Genomic DNA, 26,280 nt, shown 5'->3' on the forward strand with positions numbered 1-26,280 from the left:
CTTTTCCTTTTTTTCTAGCCCCAGTTCATCAACCATTATTTTGGTAACCTAGGGTGTGGTACCTGTTGTGAAATCATGTAGCCTTCTGGATAAAGGGTTTTTTAGTGTCACCTAGTGGCTAAATACAAATACCATGAATGTCCCTTGACACTTTTCAAGCTCCGAGACCTGCTTTGCAAGGAAAAATACGAATAAGGATGGAAACAAAATCAACAAACAAAAAACAGACAAAAAAAATTTCCCAAGCCTTAGGTAAAAAGAAGCACCTATAAAATAAAATCTTCAGGTTAGATGAGAAGGAAATACAGGTGAAATCAGAGATGGGCTAAAAGGATGTCCCAGGTGTGCATATTTAACGTCCAGAAGTTCAGTCAGAAACTATGAAAGATGAGGACTTAGGGCTAACCTCCAACTTTTCAGTACATGCTTGCGAAACAGCAGAAAGAGAGAGGAGAAGGGGCCCAAAATCCCCCTGGCTTGGTGAAACGGGAGATTTGGGGGCTGACAAAGACAGCCTACGGTCTGCCCAGGCTTTTGTAGGGAAGTTAGCTCTTTCCATCCTCCCGGCTCTGCCTGCGTGCCCCATGAGGCACTGCAAGGTTTGCTGTGTGGGACTTCCAGGCATGTGGGAGCGCTTTCCAGCTGCACGCAGGGGTTTTGCTCCGTGCAATGTTACCTTGCCACGGAGTGCATGCAACACACATCAGCTCTGACGACTCAGAAAAAGGCTGCAGCGTGCCTGCAAAATCTGGGGCTGTCTGCAGGGCTGGATACTACATAGCAGGCAAGTCAGTCAGGGCTGGATAACACACAGCAGACAGGTAAGTCAGGCTTGGCACACAGCTGTGCAAAAGCTGTGATCACCTGGGAGAACCCAGCACAAAATACACCAGCTCTGTGTGTGGGTGCAAGAGAAACAAGGCTGCTTCTCCTGTTGGCTCCCACCGCTGACCCTTGCCTTGCCTCTTCCCTAGGCTTTCTCTGGTAGGAGTCACTGCCTGCAGCCCTGAGCATTACACCACAGACATAAGCTCTGCCTTAAACTCATGGCTGAAATCCAGCTCTGCTGCTCCAGATATTTCCTGCAGAAGACGTGTAGGGGAAGAAAGGGTTGGAGGTGACTGCAGCGTAGCCTCCACCTGCCCCCTTAATTCTCTGGAAATTTGAGCTAGGGAAGGAAGTGAGTGATGTACACTAAAGAGAGGGCCTAAAGCAAAGCAAGGTGCTGGGAAAGAGAAGTGACTCTCCTGTGCAGGGCAGCTACGTGCCAGCTCTCTCCTGGGCCAAGTGTGGCTCATCTGGCCTTTACGATGTGATTGCTCTGCTGCTCTGTGCCTTTCTCTCTGCTGGCACCTCCTGGGAGCCTGACAGCCATAGAACGGTAAAGGCAAAGAGCAAGTATGTAGAGAAATCACAAAAATTTAGGTGTTTCCGTCTCTCTGTGTCCTGCATTGAAGCTAGTGGCTGCTAAGTACAAGGCAGCTCTGTGTATCCCAGGCTCAGGAGGGTTGACATAGATGGCATGGGGTTTGTCCTTCACGTGCTGCTGGGAGCTGCTCTTCTACTGTGGACAGTCTCCTGTTGTACTGTTGCTGGCAGTTTTTAAGTGCAATTTTAACATCAATAGCTCAGAACAACCTGTACTACCTGCCTGATGCAGGCTTGAAAGTTATGTCCCGTGCTTTCTGTTGCTGTACTTTCTATTTGTAAGTAAGTGTGGAAGAAAGTAAAAAGATTTCCCAGACATAGGTAAGAGATATTAGGAGACACAGAGGATCTGTGAGCGTCTCCTGGAGAAAGGGAGAGAAGAAAATATACAATTCTAATGGAAAAATTCAGGACATTGATGGATGGTATCACACAGCCTGGGTTTACCCTGGCATCTGGTCTTCAGGTATGCACTCTACCTGCATTGTGGTTATACGCTGGGGGAAGACCTGGCATGCAAAGCTCTGTGCATGTGTGTGCCTTGCTTTCCCTTGGGACATGCAGGTAGGCAGGGAGTCCAGTGCTGTCTTATCGGGCCCCTTATCTAGGTGACTAGAGGAGAAGGACTAAAGGGAGAACTTGTGGATGTTTACTGGTCTCTCTTTGTGGCTAGTTTCTCAGAAAAAGGCTGTATTTCTGTGTATAATATTTTCTCAACATGTCCTTTAAAGCTGAATTAATATTAGCCTTGTGTCTTGTCTGGGGTTGGTCCCGTGAAATGATACCATCTGACCTGTGTCTGCTCCTCCTGTGGCTGGTGATGGGCCTGGAGATGAAGGAGAATGGTGCTGGAAACACAAATGCTGTTGTATGTCCCCCCCAGGGCTCCTGCGTATGTCCAGGTGCCCTACCCCGTGGACTGCTCTCCTGTGGGAGGAGGAGGAGATGTTCCCATGGGTGGCTGCCCTCCAGAGGTACCCAGCCTTGGATGGTGGAAAGGGAAGAGGTCAAACATACAGCTCCAGTCTGTTTATCTCTTTGAGAGGGGTTGGTGGCTCCATCTGAGCTGGGCAGTGGAGAGACTGAGCAGCCCAGCTGATGCCAAGCCCCACACAGGGCTGTGTTTTCCCATCCCACAGAAACCTGACCGTCCTGCTCTCCAGTGTGGTAAAGGAGGCAGCTTCTGGGGCTATCATGACTAAGGGTCAGCGTGCTTTGAAAAAGGTGGCATTTTCTTTCTTAGGCCACTAGTGAAGTCCAAGGTTACTGCGTACAGACTGTGAATGTTTATTTTATTGATTTCTCTAGACTGACCTAAGTTCAGCTGCAATTTGGTGCTGCAATACTTTGAGGGTGACTGTTCCTATTCAAAATAGTGTGGAGCCACTTCCTAGCCTGGCTCTTGGACTCTTGAAGGGGACCATAAGCCAGGGCTGTGTGCCCTGATGACAGTCAGAATTTGCAAAAATAATACGATACTCCTCAGGGAAGATTTTAATGAAATATTTCTGAAATCAAACTGAAGACTAGCTTGACAGGAGGTTGAACTGTGTGGCAGTGCTGATGAAAAGAAACACCTTTCTGTTTTCCCTACCCTGGTCTGGGCATTTAAAAAGAGGTATTATTTGTTTGGCTCTGGTGCGAAATCACCTGTGAAGAAAGGCTTGAGGGTGGTCTGCTCTAAGCTGTAACATACCTGAGCTGAGGGAGCCCTCTGAGACATCTATGCAGTGTGGGGTGCCAGGAGGCATCTCCACTTCCACTGGCAGCTCCTCCTCGAATTGGGTTGCCCCCTCTCCCTGGAAGCATTTTGAGAGGCAGAACATGGGAGCTTCCCTGCAGTCTCCTCCCTCCCTTGCTGTTACCAGAGGCAAGGACCTGTGCCAAATGACAGACGAGGTATCTTAATCGCTTAGCTTGTTTAATATTCATGGTTAAATATATACCACATCCTTCAGCTGCTGTAGAGTGGAAATGTTATAAAGCAAAAGGTCATTTTTCTGCTGCTTCCCTCCAGAGTATGAAGCACAATTGTAATGCATATGCTCTCTCCTGGACAGTGTACAAAGTCTAAAATGTAATTGCTTCTAGCTGTCCATCTCCACATGCATTTTGTTTTTACTCCAGGTACATAAATCTCTGCCCCTTGAGGTTCTTCAGCAGATGGATGCTAGCCTGATTAAAGTGTTGATAACGGGTATTACTAATGGGAGCACGGTGGTAAGTTTCAATTTACTGATTGCAGAAGATGTGGATATCTACTACATCATCACCACTTTTCGTGATGCCTTTGAACACAGCTCCTATTTCACAATTGACAAAAGCAGTCTCTCCATAAAGGGTAAGAAGCAGCTTGTATCCCGATAGTTCTTCAGAACTAGAAAGATGATAGAGCCTTTTATTAATCTGTATTTTTTGAGGTGAAAGTATCTGCAAAGCAGAGGGATGAAAAACCATTCTCTCTCCTTATATTGCTCCTGCTTATCCATCCAATAAACTTTTTCAGAGAACATCAAAAGATGAAATAAGAAGTGAGGTACTCCTGATCCAATAGGACAAAACCAACTGGTCTTTTTGTCTATAGCTAGCATTAATTTTATAGAGAAGAAGGTACATTAGAAACAGTGGTCACAAATTGAGGGTTTTATAAGCTACCAGTGGAAACAGGTCCCTGTACACAGACATAGCTAGCTTTGTTTAAAATAATTTTGAACCACATTACCCTCTGCTTTGCACTGATAATTTTTCATGAGATAGAAACCCCAAGAAACAAATAAATGAACATGTGAGTTCTTCTGCCTGGGAGTATGTGTTTTCCTCACATACCTGTGTGTCGAAAGTTCAGATGAAAGTTGTCACTTTACCAAGACCAGCACAACGGCTGATTGTGCAACTTCTTTTCCTTTATATGTAATTTTAGTTGGTAACAAGAAACATTAGTGTCCTGACTAACTGCTATTGAATGCTGTTTCACAAGTTGATGAGTCATCTCTGAAAAAAAAAAACAATTTCTATATCCTTAACAGGATATATTTGTCCAAAGAATATTGTTATAAGCTGTCAATTAGAATCTCATGCAAAATGACTCCAGAAACATGTATAGGGTCTGTCCTGTACATTCTTTTTGCCTGTTACCCTCACAGCTGTGAATCTGGAAAGTTACATATCCCATTATTTAGTAAGATCATGGCTGTCTCATGGTAGTGCTTTGTAGAGTGCCTGCCCTCTTTGAACCTGTGCTAAAACAAAATGGTTTGTTTCAGGGACAGGTCCCCATATAGCAGGTGGTTAGTCCTGCTTTTTGAGTCCCACTTATGGCTGTACATCCTTATGCTCTTCTAGACCCAGCAGCTGTCTGACACATAGAGTATCACACCTGAGAGATGTAATCCCACCATGATGATACAACCGTGCTCTAGTTTCAGAACCACCACATTTTCATTTATACACTCTCCACCTTTGCCTTTTGCTCAAATATACCCAACAGATTATGATGAGTGCAAAAGCGAAGAAGATGACTGCTCCCCAGATGCATCATGCCATAACACACTGGGGTTTTATCAGTGCAGCTGCAATGAAGGATTTGCTGATGTGCATCCAGAAAGGCCTGGAAGAAGCTGTGAAGGTAAAAAAGAAAATATTATCTAATGTCTAATGGAACACTTGGTGTTCTAATCGTTACTAGATCATGGTCACACTTGCCAGAGGTCTTGAAATTTTGCCAGGGATGAATTTAGTTTGTTGTTTTCAGCTGGATCCTAATGGGAAAAATCTTGCAGCCTACTTCAAGTATTTCTGACTGTAATACTCTATGAGAGTTTACTATATTAATATTTAATGTTGTCTTTGTAAGGTTCTTTTAACAATTCTCTTTTCTCATGTTTGCCATTAAAATGAGATAGGATTGTCAAGATTGTTACTTATTTTTACTAGCAGTAGCAGAGGGGACAGCAGAGATAATAGAGAAGGTAACAGAAAGCACTGGGCAGGTGGTTTGACCTCTGTATGGCAGCAGGGATGAAATGTTGGTATTACAAACTACTTTTTTGTATGAGTCAGTTCATCTAGCTTCTGTCTTTCCTTAAATCATTTGTTAGCTGACATATGAAGGGCCTTTAAGCTCCTAAGTTCTTTTAGGCTTCTTCAGTAATTTATATTTGTTTTTGTAACCACGGTGATAAGCTACTCTTTGGCTGAAGTCACAAGGATTTGTCAACTGATACCAACCTTTCCTCAGTTTTGTTTAACCAAGATATTTAGCATTATGATGATAAGCTTTTGGAACATTCAGTGCTGAAAGAGCTCAGGCTTTTCTTTTTCTTCCTCTTATGTTCAAATCAGCAACTTCTTAATTAGGGGCTTTTCCGAAAGCTGGGGAGTTCCAAAAGGATATCTATATCTATATCTGTACAGATTTCATATGTTGCTTGGGAAATAGATGTTCTTTGTATGTACAACCCATTAAAATTATTCAAGAGAACTTTTGTGTGATGAGACACATCTTTTGTGTTTTACTGCAAATGGAATTTATTATCTTAGTGCTCTCTAAGCCAGTGGTGGATGAATACTTAGGTTTTTTCTACCAGCAAAGTGCCATGGGGTATCCCCAGAACCTGGGTTTTATGTTGGGTGGTCGACATAAACAGTGATCTCAACCTGTGCTTCCCCTTTCCCCCTGCATGCTTTCTTCTTGAAACCATTAAAGATTTCTCAACTCCTCACTGTATCCCTCAGGACACACATGTGCAATGTGGGTCTGCTACATGAGGTTTGTCCTGCACTTCCCCCAAAAAGGGTTTTCCAAAGCGCTGAGGGTCATACCTTTTGGGTACCAACTGGTCACCAATGGGGCCAGGTTTAATAAACTCTGCTCCTGTTTATACCCCACAACCAGAAGTGGGCAGTCTCCTACAGTACTAGGCAAAAAAATACGAACACTTGCTGAGCAGCTTACAGCTGGGTATCCCTTGCAAGCACTGATTTTCCAAAAGCTGTATATATGTGTTTTACTTGAGTACACTAATTATTGCAGCTCTCAGGAAATAAAAGACTTCGGATTTACTCACAGGCACTTTATGTATCTCTTGCACTCTTTGTTAAAAAAAGCCACAGCTTTGGCAGTAAGTAGAGAGGGTTAAAAAAACAGATGCTGGTTTCCTGCCAGTAACTGTGAGCTTCTTCCTATGGGTTTGCTCTTACCTTATAAAATCAATTTGAATCTGTAAATTACAACAGTACCTTTATTTTTGGCACTCTTCAGCATTTCCTATCAGCCAGGAGGCAACACTGACGGATAAGAAACCTGTACACAGCACAGTTTTACCTGCAACATCTTTGCAAACTTCAGCTCATGTTTCCTTCCCTGCTTCACTGGACTTCTCTACTGCTGAGCACAAAGCTCTGGAGGACACTACATTCTCCAGCACGGTGCTGCTACCTCTCACCACGGATCCTGTGTCAACTCCCGACGTTTTTCCTCAAGCATCTCCTGTCCCCCTCATTAAACCTGCCCAGGAGGTTTCCATTAAAGATGCGGTGAGAGTGTTCTGTGAAATCGAGAAGATTGTCCTTGCTATCCAGAAGAGATTTTTACAGCAGGAGTCTATCCCAGAAACCTCCCTGTACCTGGGGGAGCCTCACTGCAACGTGAGCATCAGCAACGGCACTCATGTTGTGCTGCAGGCAGGCTGGAACGACTGTGGCACTGAGGTTGAGACTGTAAGTCCCCTGAGCCCATAAATGCAAAGAAGCACCAGAGCTTTTTTTTTTTTTGTCTTGGGGGTGAGGTGAGAAGGGGGACAATGGCAGATCCTTAGTTAGGAGTAAAGTCTACTAGTTGCTGAAATGTTCAAGAAATTTCTTTGGAGAAAGAAAACCTCTTCCTGTGAGTAGAAAGTTACCTCACTGTTTGGGGAGGAGGGCAAGCCAGAAAGAGAAGGGGAATCTTTGGGGTTCATGCAGCAAAACTCAAGGGCTTCTCCAAACTGAGAGCCACTTCCCATGTCTCTCTGGGTTCCCTCTGCAGATGTCAGAAGCTTCTCTTTCTTAAAAGCAATTTCATTATCATATTTAGACAAGTATCCCAGTTGCTACCAGCAATGGGGACAAAGGGTGATGGCTATCTCTTTGGATCCCAAACCAAACACTATGCTCAGGCCATGCCAAAGTACAGAAATTCCCTTTTGGAAGAGACTGAGGAAGAGGAGGAAGGCTGGTGGGTTTTCCTTGTCTCATTGTACAGCAAATAAGATACTAGAGGTTTAATCTGATTTTTGCAGCTAGGAGAATGGAGAATTCCTAAGCACTTGAAGCTGGTAAGCCTGTAGCTCTGTAATGTCCCTAGATAGACTGAAGTTCACAAGTTGTGCTTTCTTCTTTCTGTGTTCCAGAACATGACTAATACGGTAGTGAAAACCATCCTTCGGAATGACGTTTCTGCTCAGGAAGTAATCCACAATTTAAAAGTTGCCAGTCCCATTCACTGTGTGTTTCAAAATGATCTCTTGACTTCTTCTGGATACACTGCAGAAGGGTAAGTAACAGGTCTCTCTGCTTTCAAACACTGTTGTGTGGCTGAGCGCTGCTGCATCAGAAAAATCCCCAGGGACCTGAGCTGCATCCAGTGACAGTACTTGCTATGCCAAGTAGTCTGCCATCCTGCGAATCCTGTGCTCAGGTGATCCCTGCTATGGGCTTCTTTCCTACTCCATCTAATATGTCAATAGATCCAACAGCCAACAAGACTGGCAATTGCCTGGCTAAACCGTAGATGAAAAACCTTTGGGAGCTACTGGTGCAGGTTTGGGAGCTAGAATTCCTGACTCCTCTTTGCCTTCCTCGGCAATCACCTTTAGCAATAACAGTTATTTTCCTGCTTTTGGAACATAGCGATGATGGATACATCATTTTCAACTGATGTAGGCATGCAGACTGCTATGTGGGTGCTGAGGATGGCAGTTTTTAACCCCCACAAATCCTTATTTGACCAACTTGGAAAAAAGAGAAGATATATAATGCAAATACTTTTTAATGAAAGACCCCATCTTCAAGTAAGATGGAATCAAATCCACAGTTCATAGAAAATCAAAACCATGTTCACAGAAAAAGTGGCAGCACAAGCTTTGGTCTGTTGGTGAAGGTTCTCCCATCGTACAACTGCACCTCGTCTCTTTTGCCTAGCACCATGCTTTAAGTTATCATCACCAAATCCACTTTCTGTTTCCTAACCCTCCAGACATTGTATTTTCCTTTCTATCCCCCCACAAAGTCTTTGTCAGGCCCCTTCTCTCTAGCGTTATAATTTTCTCATGTCCCTCACTTAGTGTTCAGATTTGTCTCTTCTTAATTTTTTTGGCTCTTCCCTTCTTCACTAAGCTTTTGCTCTCCTTATTTTCAACTTTAAGACAGCTCATAGTCTTGTTCCCCTTCAGCTCCACTTAAATCTCTCTCTCTGCTCTATTTGTATTGCCAAGACATTCCACCCTTTGGGTTTTCCCACTTGCATTTCCCTGCTCCCTACCTTCCCAACTAAAAACTTGATGCATTTTCACCCTTTCCTCTTGAACAGTGTCCTAACATCCTGGACTGCGGATAACTCTTCACTACTAAAATGCACAAGAGGTGAAGAAACAGGCACTGGTTTATGACTTATAGAAACACACAGTCAAATTTGTGGTCTTTAAAGGAGGTTAATTGATGTTTCAGACTTTACACGATCTTTGAGGATTTGCATGGATCTGGACACTTCAGAACAGAAATGCAGTTGTTTATTGGAAACTCCCCAATACCAAAAAATTTCAGCATCTCTGCCAGTGATGATGTACTGATTGAAGTGGGGATCCAGAGAGCAGACAGCAAGCTCAAGGTGGTCCTGACTGACTGCTGGGCAACTCCAACTAATAATTCAGTGGATCCCCTCTCATTTGTTTTTATCAGCAACAGGTACAGCAATGCCACTTGCAAATAGCATGTGCCATACCTTAGATCTTCCAGTGGTGCTGATTACTAATGTGTTATATTTTAAATGCCTTTTATGTATGTTCTCATCATTCATATACACAGTCACTTAGCATTGGGACTGACTGGTCACACCTTCTTTGAACAAGAAAGGTAAGTATGAAAAGAAAATGTTTTCAAAGGGTAATATGGTAGTTGTTTGAGTTTGGTTGTCTTCCCCATAGTTTTGTAAAGGAATTGTACTTTTGATGTGAAGAGATAGGTGGGTTTGGCAGTCAGTAGTGAAAGAACATTTGAAAAGTGTGTGGTTTATCTATTTCTCCATGGTTCAGCTTTACCAAGAGCTTATGTGCCTCTCATCAATGAAGACATAGGTTAGTTGATTCCTATGTGTTGTGACTCACACACAATATTAATGCAGCCTCTGGTAAAAGAGGAGGTTTGCTCCTGTCTGGATCACTAATCTCATATTCTCCCTCATGTCATATTCCTTGGGGTCACCTACCACCTTAAAATACAGGATAGTCCTTTTGCTCAGTAAGAAAAGCTATTCCTTCCAATATGGTGTTCTTTCAATTTGCGTTTAGTGAAGCCAAGTTTAAATCCTTCTTTCCGTCACTGTTTCCCTTCTTTTCCAACTCTCCAACCACTTCTTGAATCTCCTATTTTATTTGGTTACTGTGAGAATAAAGCGGAAAATGGCCCTTTATCACCCCTGCACTGGGGGAGAGTTGCTTCACGGAGGGTCTGGCTGTGACTTTCTAAAGGAGTCTTAAAACCCGAGTTATGTGCTATAACCACAACATGCCTTCTATAGACCTAGCTGCTATGTATGTTTTTTCTCTTCTTTTTCAGTTGTCCCATCCCAAATACATATACCACACTGCTAGAGAATGGGAATTCAAGCAAAGCACAGTTTAAGATGAAAATTTTTTCCTTTGTCAACAATTCTGTGGTTTACTTACACTGCAAAATTTGTATTTGTATGGAGACACCAGGAAGAACCTGCAGGACAGTAAGTGTTTTGCTCCAATATGCTGGTTTTCTCTGACATGCCATATGCAGTCCTGCTATGGAATTGAAGGAGTAATGTTTCCAAACAGGGTTTAAAATAGCTCTTGAAGTTTTCCTTCATTGTCTGCTGAGAGCAGAGAGGAGTGGGGAAGAACTACAACCATTTGGAAGTGTCCACCTTTCTTCCTGTTCCTCATCCTCGTGGTTAAAAAGCACAGAGCTTGCACAGAAACGCGGAAATCGAAGTTGGGGAACCTGAGAACGGAACCTTTCATCTCTGCTTAGGGGTGGCTAGAAGGGAATGAGCAGAAGTCATAATGAGATAGGCTGTTCAGAAGCACGTCAACTTGGATGGACATCTCACAAAAAAAGAGATATTGGCAGTGTCAGCAGCAAGTCTGAGTAAATTGATTTGGAACGTTTTTCTGTCCTTTTTTTTTCCCCTAGAGATTTGCTTCCCCAGGTGAGAGTTCAGGTGCCAGGAAAGGAAGCCCGGTGGCATTAAGTTTCTAGGGCCGTGATTCTAATAGAGTTTATTAAGGCTTTTAAAGCCCTATTGCTTTTTAAAGCAATAAACCGAGCAATGTTCTGGTAACAACTTCAGTTTCTAATTGTCTGTGCTCCAAAGCATTGCTTTGTTTCATTTTGCTTCTAACTGATACACATTGCTTCATCTAAAAATATGTTGCAACCATAGAAAGAAGGAAAAATAGGTTTTGCTGATGGCTTGCTTTATCGCAGATACACAGGAATTCTCCTCTCCCTCTGCCAACCTTCCTGGCTCTTTTTCTGTTAAGGATGTTTTCATTAGCAGTTTGGTGTTCCTCCATTGTTTAACACTTTCCTCTGGCTCTAAATAACTCAGTTTAAGCCCATTATAAAGCAAACGATCTCTTCCTAAAGGATTAAAAATGGCTAGCAGAACATACTTGTTTCCTTTCCCAAAGTATAAAGCTTCCTCTAGATTAAAAAAAATATAATAACGTAGGGACAGGAAACACGGCTGACAGATGGAAAGATGGCACCAGTTTTCACAGCTGAATTTGCATGTTAAAAATCAGCGCTTCCGCAACCCCCAGCCTATGCCCTCCTTTGGAGGAGGGGGTGCCCTGCCGAAGTTCTCTGCGTGTCCTGCACAGCTGAGGAGGAACATGGTGGTGGGTGCAAGGCAGGGGAATAAGAGGGATGGGCAGGACAGGCACTGTGTGGGCTGGTATGGCTGCTGTAAGGAAACAAACAGTTGCCTTGCTAGGAGCTGCTGGATTTGCCATTAGAGCAGGCTTTAGCTGTATGGATTAGTGTTTGGGAACACGGTTGACTAAAGGACTGGCTTTGATCTGAATTACAGGGGTCTGTGATGGGGTAATTCTGCTAGCCCAGGATGAGGTTTGATTGAGATTGACATCTGCAGTAAACAAGGCACAGGAGAGTTAATCAGTGAGGCCCTCTTCTTTCATATATTCTATATTATTAATTTCTATATTATTTGTATATATATATGTGAGATCTATTGTTCTTTCTCCTATCCAAAATTTACACCCTATGAAAAGTTAGTGAATTCAGTATCTTAGAATGAGATTAAAATGTTATGCAGAGAAGACAAGTACTAGGCATATCTACACAGGATGACAATGGCTTTTACAAAGAAGGGAGGGGGAGCTGCAGGAGGTGCAAAGATCAAGGAAAATTGGAGCAAGAACAGAGTATATCTGGAAATAATATGAGATGGCTGGGAAAGTGCACAGGGTCTGGGATCTGATCCTCTGATCTGTCTGCTAATCTGGAGAATACTGACTTGCTTCAGGGCAGATTTGCTTCAGCTCTTTGTCCACAAAATTGAGACTTACATCTTGTATTATTTCTTCTTACCCAGTCTTTTTATTCCTTGTTTTCTTGGTGGAAGAGAGTAAGGTGTTTTAAAGTTTAGAGTAGAAAAAATAGACAGGCTGGGAACCAATGTAGTACGAAATTAGTAAGAAACATGACTTGGAATGGGAAGAGGAGCAATGTACCACCACCATGCGTTTGGTAGAACATGGCTGCTCCATGGCCACGTGGAACCAAAAAATCATTGACATCAGGGAGCAGGTATGTAACTGTGTTCTCTAATGGATATGCCTAGCTGGGAAAGCTATTCGAGGGTGGGCCAAAGTGGTAGCTACATGGGTATTTTTCTGGCAGCTGACCCAGCTAAAGACACTGTTGCTGACAGTGGATTGTAGAGGGTTTTCAGTGTAACCAGGCTGGTAACGCTGGTGAGAAATTCTTCTCTAGACAAGCTGGTAAGATACCCTTGCACTTCCATGCTTTCTTTTGCTGATTATAATATGGTACTGCAGTTTCTCTGGTTTTTGTGGACTTCCAGGAAAGCCACAGTATCTTTTGAATAACCTCAACAGGCTGTGGTTCCCATCAGAGACCTTTAGGTTGCAACTTAAAACGAAAAGGTATCAGACAAACTGAACAGTGCTACTAAGGAAACGTGCAGAAGAGGAGTGTGCTGTGAATTCTGCAAGGGCTGCTCACACAAATCTAAAGCAGCTAATCCCGAACATTTCACAGGGCAGGGCTTTCAAACTAGTAGTTCCTGGATTAGTAGTTCACATGTCACTGAAAAGTTGTGCATTGCTTCAAAATGACACACAGCTTGGCAGGGGCTGAAAGTTGCCTCTGCTTTTGCTGGTGTTGGTTGTAGTATCTGCTGTGCATGCCATGGGAAGTAGAAACATTCAAACAAAAATGTTTGCAAAACCCTGGCATATAGGAATAGTGAGAAGTTTATTCTCCTGTAAGGTTTCTCTAAAACAAACAGAAAGTTAATGAAAAGAGATTGTGTGAAATATCTGTTCACAGCAGTGTCTTCCAGTATGACTAGTTACAGATTTTTATACTGTTGTTTCCTGAATGCCATTTCTTTTGAATTCCCATTTGGTGCTCATTTCAGTTTAACAAAGCATAACATGAAGAAAAAAAAAGCCAATGAGTGAGAATAGCACTGGGCTTTCACATAGTCATCAGAAGGCTTTGTATTTTTAATTAGTAAGCCATATTACTTGTTGGAGTTTGAATTGACTGTTGCAGAGATGCCATGGGGTTCGATCCCTGAAGACTGGTGAAACCATCGCTACGCACAGAACATCCTGGGGACCCCTATGTAAATCTGCTGGTGAGTTATGAACAGATGCTTACAAAAAGGGGACACAGAGTAACTATCCTTTCAAGATTCTTTTTCACTGGCAAAGGAACCTGAAGACCTGTAATATGAGGTTTTCATGCCCGTCTGCATATTCTTCTGAGGAGCAGGTGTTCTTACTGAAACCATGTGGCAGTGTGGAAATGCATGCACCCTCCTTGGTGAAGTGACTGTCAGATTGTCAATGGAATGTAGAAAGGAATAGGATAAAGTGCTTCATGGAGCTATTTGCACAGGGTAGCAAGTACAAGGGCCACAAAATCAAACAGTTATTACAATTGTAAAGTGTGAAAGCAGCTTGAATCTTTTAGATTGCAATCAGTTTTTCAAGTGTTTACTCCACACTGTTGTTAGACCACAATTATATTGAGCACTGAAGTCCAAAATCAGAGGAGGTAAGAGATTGTGTTGTTGTGTTTCCTTAGACTCCCTGGTATTGACTTCATTACTACCATGAGGGAAAGTGGCAGAGCACAGCTGATGCACAGCACGTTGGTTAATCTGGTGGAGTGGTACAGTACAGGTTGATAGAAAGCGAACACCAGCACTGTGTACAAGCAAGGTCTAATTTGTTATGCATCTGCCTCTTCTGCATTTACCCCGAGTGATGTTTTCAAGGGCACTTGTGGCCTCTAACGTTTTCAGTCATTTGGCCTCCTCCAGCCATTTGTGTTCATATCTTATTAGTGTAAAACACTCATCGAGAGTACACACCAATCTCAGAGTTTTAACACATGGCTACTGTGAACAGACAGAAGTCAACCCCTTCCCTCCTGCTGGTTGCCTGTTTTGCCAGTCACTTAACGCTCTGCTGACTGTGGAGATGAGTTAATGCTGGACTGTTAGTGGGTTCAGGGTATTTTTTTCTGCTCTGCTGTGATTGTCACAATGTTCTTTTGGACCTAGAAACTGGCTCTGACTTAGCATACTGTATTTTTCTTCCCTTAATGCAAGTATTTGTTAGAATAGGCCTTCATTGTTCATTTCTGAATTAGTTCTTTTTTTAAAACTTAGCAATCAATATACCTTTCTTTGTACAGCACTTACATTAAGTAGATCTCACTCCCATTTTCTCTGGAGACCCCAATGCGTTTCTAATGCTGAAAAATGGTCATTACACAAAAGGCACTCTGGTGAGGGGAGCTTTATTTGGGTTGTACTACATCGATTCCTAGGCATAGGTGGCACTATTAGATGTTGTCTCCTATTTCCAGTTTGGATACTCACATCACATTTTAAGTGTGAGGCTAGACCAAGACAGCGATATGCATCTCTGTGTTGAAGGAGACATCATGAATTATGATGTCAGGTAAGCTGCTGCAGTGAAACATGAAAAAATCTTTAACTGCTCTGCCTATACTGCTTGGCCACACGCTATAGGTAAGACCACTGATACATGTCCTCAGAAAAGCCTGTCCTGTCTGTGTCTGGCTACAGGCTGCCATTTCCACTGTACATCTTCTTTTTTATTCCTTTGTTTCATACTGAAATTCAGAAATAATCCTAAATATATTATGTAATGATGCCCTGGATGTTACGTAGCTTGGACACTGCTATTGCATACCCCTGTGGCTGGCCAACAGTGCCCTTTGGCCAAAGATCTTGTCTCTAATTACAGGCATGTATGCATTAGTATTTGTCTTCTGTGCACCTCAGGTACTGCACAAGTGCTTGGCTAAATAAGTGCTGTCCTGAAAATGTATGCAGACAAAGATATGTTTTTGTAGGTGCATCAAGCATTTACAAGAATGAATTAGAAGTGTGCAAGAGTACATGTACAAACATCAATAGAAGCATAACGTTAAAGGGAGAGGGGATTCTGCTTGCAGATTTGAACAAATACGTGGAAGTGTCTGCATGTGAACCAGGCAAACACATTCTGTCAATGGCCAATGGAGCCTAGGGAGACAGCTGGCAACAGGGGACTTGACTCTTGCCCACACATAGGCATTTAATGCTCCTGACTCATAGTGCCCTATTCTTTCCTTCCCCTCAGTGTCTGGGTGCTATTCCAAAAGGCTATAGGTCTCCTGCAGGTCCCATGCCATGTCTACCAGACCTGTGCAGACAGTGTAGACACCCTTGGGCTTCTCAGGTGGCACTAGACGCCTATGCGCAGGCTACAGAATTGAGCCCACGGTGACCACTTCAGTGTGATTCACTTACCTGCCTCCATGGACTGTCCCAGACAGATCTCTGCTGACTAGAATGGGAGCTTAGAGACCCAGCACACATGGAGAATCCTTCCCTAAAACTTTGTGTTTACAGAAGCATTACATATGAGATAAAAGCACATCAAGTGGTTTTTAATAATCATAGATGGACAGATGCAGGATTAAGATGGGAGAATGCTTCACCTCTAGGGTCATTCTGAAAGTAAGGCAGCATTTCAAAAAGTCACCAGTGCTGATCCTTTAATTCTTATTTTAACAGAAAATTTTAGAGTCAAATTCCAAAGACACATCACACTCATGTCTTCAGGGACTCTATACTTGTATGTAAAAAGAGAACTTGGATTGTGGCTCACAGACCTTTCCATGAGAATCACCCTCCCCAAAAGGCTGATTAGCTTCTGTATCACAGCTCTGTGCTTCAACATGCATGTTGGCTAATTTGTAAGCAAGGCTTTTTTCTTATCCCAGGAAAAGATTTAGGAATTTCAAAGCTTTTTTTTTTTTTCACCTCTTGGTTTTTTTTAGCATCTGATTTGAAGAGAAAGAAGGAGGCTGGGATGGGAGTTGGATACATCATCCTCATTGCCTTTGCTGTGTTTGGTTTTGTGCTGGGAGTTGTGAGCCTTCTCATTTTCCAGTACCAGCGAAAGATGGGAAGATACAACTTCAGAATCAAGTCTGACAACTTCAGCTACCAAGTGTTCTACGATTAGCGATTTCCAGGTTACCAGATGTAAGTACTGAATTATGATCAGTTACTTTTTTTAGGTGTTTATCTCTTCCTGAAATGGTTAAATACTTGCAGATGAGTATCCTCTGTCTAAGGGTATTTGAACCTCTCGTCCTGTTTGCTGTGGGTGAAGGTCACAGAACTAAGAATGAAATTCCTACTATTCTTGCCTGTTTTCAAATGCTGCAAACTACAGAGGAGGAAGACAGCCTTCTCTTCTTCATCTTCCTTCATGGCTTCAGTCTCAGTCAGAGTAAATGACACACCACTTTAGAAGAACACCAATAAACATTTCCATTAAAAGTGTATCACTTCTGGTTTTGGATCATGGATTGGTATAATAAAGGAGACCAATACCATTCTCTTTATAAATCTCTAATACGCTTCAAAAGTTATCCCTTTCTGCAAAAGCTTGGGTTTAATTTTTTTTTTTTTTTTTGGAGGGTGTGCTTTTCAAGAAAATAGTGGAATGTTAGACGTAAAGAAAGAGCTTGAAATATTGATAATCCATAAGCAGTGCTTACAAGTGCCTACAGAGAGTCTGAAAAGACAGCTCTGAGGAGTGTTAACCACTACGACACGTTCTGCCTCTGCAACTTGGGAATTTAACACCTTTCCAAAATACCATAGGATTCAGCACTTTTTCTGTAAAATGAGTGTGTTCTAGCTGCTCACCACCGTTTGTATGTTTGTCCCTTTAAGAGGAGGAGAGAGAGGTGAGAAACCTGGCTTGCTGAAAAAGAACATCTAATACTGCTTCACAACTCAAGGATGTTTACTGCAGATCCAATTCTGATCCTGGAAACAGGGTTATTTTACATTGTTACCAGAGTTAGTCAGTAACTCTTTCCTGATGGAGGCCTCATACATGACAGTGCAGCTGCTATGACCACAGTAAATTCACTAGACTCATCATGATGGTATTTACAGATAATTTAGTTTGCTTCAGTAAGTACAATAATGCTTAATATTTATCACAGAGAAAGGACAGGGAAGACTGTATCCCAGCTATCTGCTTCCAAAGTCTTGAATAGTCACTATTAGCTCTATTTCCCCTAGTCTTACATTACGGAGACTACCCTCTGTAGTCATCTATGGGCAGCTCCTAGGAGACGGTTGTAGGTGAGAGTGATGCTCTGATTGCTTCCCAAAGGCTGGGCAGGGCTGCCTGTCGGGAGCACAAAGGGAAGGTACCTGGGGCTCCTTGGTACAGCTCCAGCAGCTGTACAGTTCCATCAGTGATACAGGTCCCACTAGGGAGCCATAATCCAGTATAAAGGGCATATCTAGGTCCATTGAATTAAAACCTATATGTGAAGCCTCTCAGTCTCTCCACAGAGAGAAGAATGGCTTGTCTTCATTCATCATTCTGCTCTCATGAGTGGCCACAGGTGGTTGCAATACTTGATAGTAATGGGAATTCTGGAGTTGTGCAATGAGGTTGTAGCATAAAGGATATTGTCAGGCTCACAACACTTATACATCATTTTGGAGCCTCAGCTAATGGCTCCTTTTAGATGCTGGAAATACTCAGCTCTTCTTTCCTATGTACTTTACTGTCTTCGGAAGGTAGTCAATTACCTTTCTCAATCGTGATTATTTTTTTTTTTTATTTTCTCTAGTTGGATCATGTCTCATCACAAGGAGAACTGAAGCTTGTCTTCACTTAGCATTTGGCTTTCATTACTCTTCACAATGGTGGTCATGACTGGTTGGAGCACTGACTTCCGAATTAATGTCACATATAAAAGCCTTCTATCCCCCCTCATTTTTATTTATTTATTTATTTATTTTAGCAATCTGGCATTTCCCTGGTGTCCTAAGAACTATTTGTGACTGCAGCTCCAGGTTGAAGTGAATTTTGGCAGGTTTTTTTCCATGGATAGAATAGAAGGGAAAAAAGAAAGACTTCATGGTTCTCTATTCAAGTTCAAAGATTTGGCTCTCCCACTGTGCCATGTTGCTATGTGCCCATCTTAGCAACACTTGTGCCATTACTATTGACAAGCTGCATGTTTCTATAAATATTCCAGAAAGTAAATCAGCAAAGCCTTAGAGAGATCTCCTTTTCAGTTTGTAATTCACTATTTACTTAAGGTGAGGTTGAAACTTTGAGCTACAGCAATGTTGAAGACCTAATTGTACAATGCCTTAAGTATACAGAAGCTGAAGAGCAAGTCTTGGATTCTCCACCAAATAAATAAAAGGCACTATGAATATGGGGCTCAACCTATTCAAGAATGTTCTTCAGCATGAGTTTTTGAGATTTGATTGTAAATTCTTTAATTGACAAGGACTTAGTGGAAAAAAAAAAGAAAGAAATAAACTATTTTTGCTACTGGCAGCTCATATTTTTCCAGATAAGTCAATTGGTACCTACGTATTCTGTTTAATTAGACCACAATGATTGTGCAGTCAAGCCACAGAGTATGCTGCCCACCTAAGTGAGAGCAACAGAATAGTTACAAATGTGAGCTGAATTTTATCTCGCTGCAAGACCCTACCGTCAGTGCAGCAGCAAAGGTTTAGTTTACATGCTACATTGGATACAACAGCAGTCTTTTCAGCTGGATAAACTGGAACAAAAATCTTTTGATGCAGTAAACTTCTCCTGCAGGACTCTTTCCCAGTGCGCTCTTCTTCACTCTGCTGCCCCAAACCTCCACTTCAGTGAGTGTGTCAGAAGATGGAGAGTAAAGCGGTGTGGTGACTTGTCCCCACCACCCCTTGGTTCTGATTGCTGCAAGCACTCCTCCTACAGTGATAGTCTGCTGTGTCTGGGTCACATGTAATTCAGTAATTTACAGTGAATGAGCTAATTCCTCTTTAAGCTCAACGGACACCATTATAAATAAGTTAGTGGAAACTGGTCATTAACCTGAACTCACAAATACTGTTAGTAACCATAACATTTAGGTACTGATTTTTTGGTACAGAATAGCATTGGAAAGCTGCTTTTCTATCCCCCCAGTCCAATTTCTGTTAGGTAATAAGATTACTGGGTAAAGGACTTCTACATTTTGCAAAAGGTCATACTGATTGATCTTAGAGGTTATATATACACCTTTTAAATATGTCAGTAAATTTCAGAATAATCATTTGCATTCTGCTTTTGATTCAAGTGAATCTATAAGGAGTAAAAATCTTTGACTTGTCTTTTCCTTGCTGAAATATCAGTTACCAGATCCTGACATAAAAAAAGATCCATTTGGTTGCAATTCATTAGTGAAACTGCAAATTATCTTTGCAATCTTAGAGTCCAATGAACATAACCATTAGCTTTTTGTTATGTAGGAGTCTCTTAACTTTTGCTCAGTTTGCTCTCAAATATATAATATGTTTGCCTTCTGCACACAGTGAAAGGATAAGCTATTTCACTATAAACATTTTTCTAGTTTTTAGTACTTATAATTCTGAACTGCTCGAAAATAACAAGACTAGAGATTTACCTATTGATTTCAGTGGAGCTATGCCATTTACAAGAACAGAGCACTAGTCTTCAGGATGAAATGCAAAGCTTCTATTTGGTATCTTGCATGCTCAGCAGAAACTGCTATTGTGACTGAGTCTGTTTAGTGGAGTTTTGGTGTCTTAATAAAAGCACTCTTATAACCGTTGACTTTTGTACTGCTATATTTTCCTTTTATGATTTAGTCACAGGTATCAAGATGTGCATTGTATGGATGTGGCAGCTTCTGTTCAAGAACTGTTCAAGTATCAGTATAATGTTCAAACATCACTCAAAACACAATACATGACCTTATCTAAACACCAAGGGACTGCAATTACCAAGAACTGCATAAGTACACTTACTATGGGTCTCTTTCTTCCCCATTACAAAGGGCAAATATATTTTTAGTTTCATGCTTTGCAGCAAAGACAACCAAAAGAGTATTCAACATTCCCAGTCCAATAATAGTACTGCAGCAACGTAGTGATCCAATCTTAAACTAATATCACACCAGCCTCCCTGTGCATTTGATTTATACAGTTCTGACAGCTGGTCCAAAAGCAGCATATTCAGAGCTTACCCTCAATGAAGCTTACCCTGAGGGCATTAGTGGACTTGTCTGGACCCCAGTGTGAAAAGCAGGGAAGAGCACCAGCACTTGCTCCAAATGCTTCCTTTCTAACCCTGTGCAAAACTGTTGCACAGCTGCCACCCATTTTCTTTATTTGTAATTTTTTTTCTGTGCTATGTTTCAGTGGCTAGTAGTCATTATCTTCTCAGGACTGTGTCCCTTTTTGTCTCCTTTTCATGCTGAGGCACAGGGCGGATTGTTCAGTTGAGGTATCAAAGAATCACAGAGTAGTTTGAGTTGGAAGGGATATTTAAAGATCATTTAGTCCACCCCCCTGCCATGGGCAGGGACATATTTCATTAGATCAGGTTGCTCAAAGCCCCGTCCAACCTGACTTTAAAGACTTCCGATAATGAGGTATCCACAACTTCTTTGCAAAACCTGTTCTAGTGGTTCACCACCCTCATCGTAAAAAATTTCTTCCTTATATGCAAACTAAATCAACCCTCTTTCAGTTTAAAATCATTGTGCCTTGTCCTGTCACTACAGGCTTTGTTAAAAAGTCTCTCTCCGTCTTTCTTATAAGCCCCTTTAATAAATTGAAAAGTTACAATAAGGTGTCCCCGGAGCCTTCTCTTCAGGCTGAGCAACCCCAACTCTCTCAGCCTTCCTTTATAGAAGAGCTGCTCCAGTCCTCTGATCATTTTTGCGGCCCTCCTCTGGACTTGCTCTAACAGGTTCATGTCTGTCTTGTACTGGGGACCCCAGAACAGGATGCAGTACTCCAGGGGGGATCTCATGAGAGTGGAGTAGAGGGCGAGAATCACCTCCCTCGACCTGCTGGCCACACTTCTTTTTATACAGGTGAGGATACAATTGTCTTTCTAGGCTGCAAGCGCGCATTGCCAGCTCACATCCAATTTTTCATCCCCATGTCATTCTCTGCAGGGCTGGTCTCAATCCATTCATACCCCCATCTGTATTGATACTGGGTATTCTCCCAACACAGGTGTAGGAGCTTGCACTTGGCCTTGTTGGACTTCATGAGGTTCACATGGGCCCACTTCTCAAGCCCGGATGGCAAACCTTCCCTGAATCAACTGCACCACTCAGCTTGGTGTCATCTGCAAACTTGCTGAGGGTGCCCTCAATCCCACTGTCTATGTAATTGATGAAGATATAAACAGTATTGGTCCCAGTACAGACCCTTGGGAGGCACCACTTGTTACTGATTTCCATTCACACATTGAGCTATTGACTGTAACTCGTTGGACATGACCGTCTAGGCAATTCCTTATCCATCTAACAGTCCATTTATCAAACCCCTATCTTGCCAATTTAGCAGCAAATATTGTGGGGGACTGTATCAAAGGCCTTACGTAAGTCCAGGTAGAAGACATCCATTGCTCTTCCCTTGTACACTGATGCAGTCACTCCATCATAGAAGGCCATGAGATTAGTCAGGCATGATTTGCCCTTGGTCAAGCCATGTTGGCTGTCTCTAATCACCTCCCTGTCTTCCCTGTGTTTTGACATATCTTCCAGGAGGATCTGTTCCATGATCTTACTGAGCACAGAGGGGAGGCTGACTGGTCAGTAGTTCCTAGGGTCCTCCTTTTGACCCTTTTTAAAATGGGTGTGATGTTTCTCTTTCTCCAGTCACTGGGGACTTCACCTGACTGCCATGACTTTTAAAATATGATGGAGAGTGGCTTGGCAATTACATCAGGCAATCCTCTCAGGACCCTGGGATGCATCTTGTCAGGTCCCACGGACTTACGTATATTCAGGTTCCTCAGGTGGTATCAAACCTGATTTTCACTTTTGAAGGGAGGGATTTCATTCCCCCAGTCCCTGCCTTGAGGTTTAGGGGCCTAAGAGATGTGGGAAGAGAGATTACCATTGAAAATTGAGGCAAAAAATTTGTTGAGTATCTCAACCTTCTCCATGATAGTTGTCACTAGTTCTCCTGTCTTATTTATCAGGGGGACATTTTCTTTAATCTTCCTTTTCTGACCAACGAACCTGTAGAAGCTCTTATTATTAGTTGCATCTCTTGCCAAATTCAGCTCCAACTGTGCCTTAGTTTTCCTGATTCCATACCTACACATCTGGGCAGCATCCCTGGTTCCACTGCCTGTGCATTTCCTTCTTACACTTTAGTTTGACCAGGAGGTCCTTACTCAGCCATGCTGGTCTCCTTCTTTCCTTTCCCGATTTCTTATGTATGGGAATTTAGAGCTCTTGAGCTCTAAGAAATATGTCCTTGAAGAGCAGCCAGCTGTGTTCAGCATCGTTATCCCTGAGAGCAGTTGCCCAGGGGGTCCCATCCACTAATTCCTTAAACAACTGAAAGTTTGGTCTCCTAAAATTCAGTGTCCTGACTCTACTCTTCACCTGGCCCATATATTTCAAGATTGTGAATTCCACCAGGGCATGATCATTGCAGCCCAGGCTGCTGCCAGTCTTGACATCTCTATTTAATTCATCCATGTTGGTAAGCAACACGTCTAGTAACGCTTCTCTTCTGGTTGGGCTGTCTATCCCCTAGATTAAGAAATTATTCTCTGTGCACTCCAGGAGTCTCCTGGATTGCTTACACCTTGCTGTGCTGCTTTTCCAGCAGATATCAGGGTGATTGAAGTCTCCCGGCAGGATGAGAGCCTCCAAGTATGAAGTAAGAACATTCTGTCAACAGACTCCACTTGATTGGGCGGCCTGTGGTAAACACCAACCACAAGGTTTCCTTTGTTGGCTTGGCCCCTAGTTTTTAACCCATAAGCTCTCAACCTGTTCATTGCTGTTTTTCAAAGGCAGCTCTGTGCAGTCAATCAATTATTTACAGAGGGCAGCTCCCTCACCCCTCCTTCTTTGCTGATCCCTTCTGAACATTTTATAGCCGTCAATTGCACTGCTCCAGTCACGAGATTCGTTCCACCACATTTCAATGACAGTGATTAGATTGTAGCTTGCAAGCTGCACAGTAGCTTTGTACTCCTCCTCTTTGTTACCCACCCTGTGTGCATTGGTATAGAGGCACAGTAAGTTGGGCTATTGACCATGTCACCTTTTTAGAGGAACACCCCCTAATTCCTTTGAGGCATTTCACAGGTGTTTCCTGTGACGGAGGAAATATATGAGGTGCAGTAGGATCCCCCTGTCTCCACCATTTCATGCCATCTGCTGTTCAGACAAATTCCGATGGCTTTGGAGGACTCACTTTAGACTGCTATGGTCAGTTTCCCACAACAGTGATCAGGCAATTTCACCAAACAAGTAGTTCTGAGACCAAGGAGGAATCTTGTAGAGGAGCAGCACTGACCATCTCCCCTTTCCAGTCTGGTGTTGCCCACCTTTTGTTCTGTTAATGAAGCCCTGGGTCTAGATAACTATTATGAGAGAATGGATGAAAAATATGTAGAAATGAAAATTTAGTTTTGACTGTTTTCATTGTTTCCTAAGAAGCACTTTATCCAGTGGTATGCGCGCCTAATGTCCCTATTGTTCACTGAGAACACAACACTGCTGACACCTGATGCAAAACACTTATGGTTATTCATTTTTCCCATATTATAGTGTTGCCAAAGTCTGGTCCCAGCAGAGTTGGGAAAAAGCTGACATAATTGGAAAATTTCCTTGTCCATTAAAATAAAAAGAAGCTGACTTTTTAATGCCTGTTTGGAAAGTTTTCTTGTAGGCTGCGGAAGGAAACAAATTAAAGTAACTGAAAATGTTTAACTGCAATTGATCTAAAAACATGATGTTGGCTACAATCTGGTAGAAAGCCTAGAGCACAGAGCCACCTAATGGCTTCTTTGATTTGCTCCGTAACATCTGCTCTGCCTGGGATTCTGTCCTGCAGGGCTTGTGGCAAACCTACAACCGAGTAGTATCCTCTCTGTAAAGGTACTAACTTTCTTCAAGACCCTTCTGGGTTTTTTGCAGGTTTCTCTTCTCTCCTTGTTATCTCTTGATCCTAGCAGGCTCACTGCAGACAATACTTCAGCCTAGAGTTTTTAGGGAATCTCTGCCTGTTTCTTCAACTCACCTCCCTCTGGCTGTGTGGACAGCTACCACCTTGTGCTAAAGACACTCTTGGGTACATAGTCTGGATGTGACAAGGTCTGCCAGGGGATAACATCGGAGACTTGTCAATGCAGCACCTTTCCCCATGCAGCAAATTCCCCTGAAAGTGCTCTCTGCCTCTCCTGCCCTTCTTTCCCAAAACAGAGATTTTGTCTCTGAAAAACTCAGGCAGAAGGGTTTCAGAGACTTAGCACAGACACAAATATTTGTATGCTAAAACCAATCATAACACAAGTATAAAGAGGAATCGAGAAAAAAACCAGAACATTTGGAGATGGCAAGGAAAAGAGCAGTGAAGGACCAAAACAATTAAGTTCAAATGGTGTATGGAAGTGTCAGTAATAAATCACTGTTGTAGTTCTTGCAATGGATCCCGAAATGTCCACTCACGCTACTGTCTTTAAATCAGCTGGTGCTCAGCCCTACCTATAATGAAGACTATAAAAAGTATTGGGATGGTTAGGGTAAATGTGTGTTTCTGCCTAGAAACTGGATTTGTTCAAATAATAACTGTAAGGAATAAAAAACCACAGTAGTTTTATCAACCTACCTTTGTGTGTGTTTGGGTGTGTGTTAGACGAAATTCGGTATGTTTAGGAATACTGCAATTATACAGCGCAGAGAGCTTGATTTGATCCCACTGTTCTTCCTTTTTCTCTCCCTGTCCTTTCAGAGAAAGTATTAATGGAAGTGTTTTTTCTTATAAAATTATCTCACATATAAAAATATTTGATAACTTCTGGGAAATTGCAAGTATCTGTAGGCAGAGAAGAAATAATAAACCTTAATTTAAATAGTGATTTTTCTCCTTTTCTTGCTTTACTATGGAAGTAAACAATTTCAAAAGAAAAGTGGCATTTCTCTTCCACAAACTTTCTGTTTAATCCTGTAAAGAACACCATCTCGTGACAGTTGCTTTTCTTTGACTGTTTTATGTCTCCTCTTGCTACAGATAATTTTGAGGAGGGTCAGAACCTAAGGATACTGAGGAGAGAAAATATGCCCCGGTTAGTTTACTGATGGTGTAGTGAATATTTGGCACCTTGCTACATGGGACATTTTAGTCTTTCCTCACCTGGATGAAGCCTTTGGGAAAATGCAAGGGAAAATAGGAAAGCTTGATGTAAGCATTGAGGAGTGCTGGGGAACTCCAAGTATGGTGGCATTACGGAGCTACTTTCACTGGTATTTGGAAGTGGATCAGGTGTGCTGCAGTAGGTTATGGGGTAGCAGTATTCTCAACAGGCTGACGCAAATCCATCCCAGAGCACCAAGAAACCTTGCTTGCTCCAGTATTGTGAAGGTGATTCTGAATTCCAAGAAGAGACTGCCTTTCTGACAGAGACATTTGGGGGGAATTTTCATTTAGGTAAAATATTTCTAGCAAACAGTATTATGTGCTGGCAGCTAATAACACTACTGACAGCCTGGGTTCTTCATGGCTTATATTCAGTAATACTTAAACTCTTCAAATCTACTCAGGAAATGTCTGGCTTTGCCTCTTGTGCTGCCTAGAGCTTTGATGTGAAATGTCGGACACAAACAATGCTCCCATTTATTAGCTCCTTCAGCATCTGGCAATTTGAAAGGAGAAGGAAGTGCTTCACATCAGTATTTTGAACAAATATGGCTATTACTAGTATGTGGAGATAGAAGGGTCTTGTGTTTGTTCTAGTG

At 42.4% G+C, this 26,280-nt stretch overlaps 1 protein-coding gene across 4 annotated transcripts in view; it reads left to right on the top strand.

Annotated features, from left to right (window-relative positions):
* UMODL1 (uromodulin like 1) overlaps positions 1-20,096 on the top strand; it is a 76,863-nt gene extending 56,767 nt beyond the window's left edge. For all 4 annotated transcript variants that reach the window (XM_049835203.1, XM_049835204.1, XM_049835205.1 and 1 more), the window contains 9 exons: positions 3,556-3,769; positions 4,916-5,053; positions 6,689-7,146; positions 7,818-7,960; positions 9,133-9,369; positions 10,240-10,399; positions 13,480-13,564; positions 16,291-16,498; positions 18,118-20,096. In XM_049835203.1, the coding sequence (XP_049691160.1) occupies positions 3,556-3,769; positions 4,916-5,053; positions 6,689-7,146; positions 7,818-7,960; positions 9,133-9,369; positions 10,240-10,399; positions 13,480-13,564; positions 16,291-16,478 (1,623 nt within the window). In that variant the 3' untranslated portion in view covers positions 16,479-16,498; positions 18,118-20,096. The remainder of the gene's footprint in view (positions 1-3,555; positions 3,770-4,915; positions 5,054-6,688; positions 7,147-7,817; positions 7,961-9,132; positions 9,370-10,239; positions 10,400-13,479; positions 13,565-16,290; positions 16,499-18,117) is intronic.
* The last annotated feature ends 6,184 nt before the right edge of the window (positions 20,097-26,280 follow it).

The sequence above is a fragment of the Accipiter gentilis genome, chromosome 32 (genome assembly GCF_929443795.1).
Source record: "Accipiter gentilis chromosome 32, bAccGen1.1, whole genome shotgun sequence".
Lineage (NCBI taxonomy): Eukaryota > Metazoa > Chordata > Aves > Accipitriformes > Accipitridae > Astur > Astur gentilis.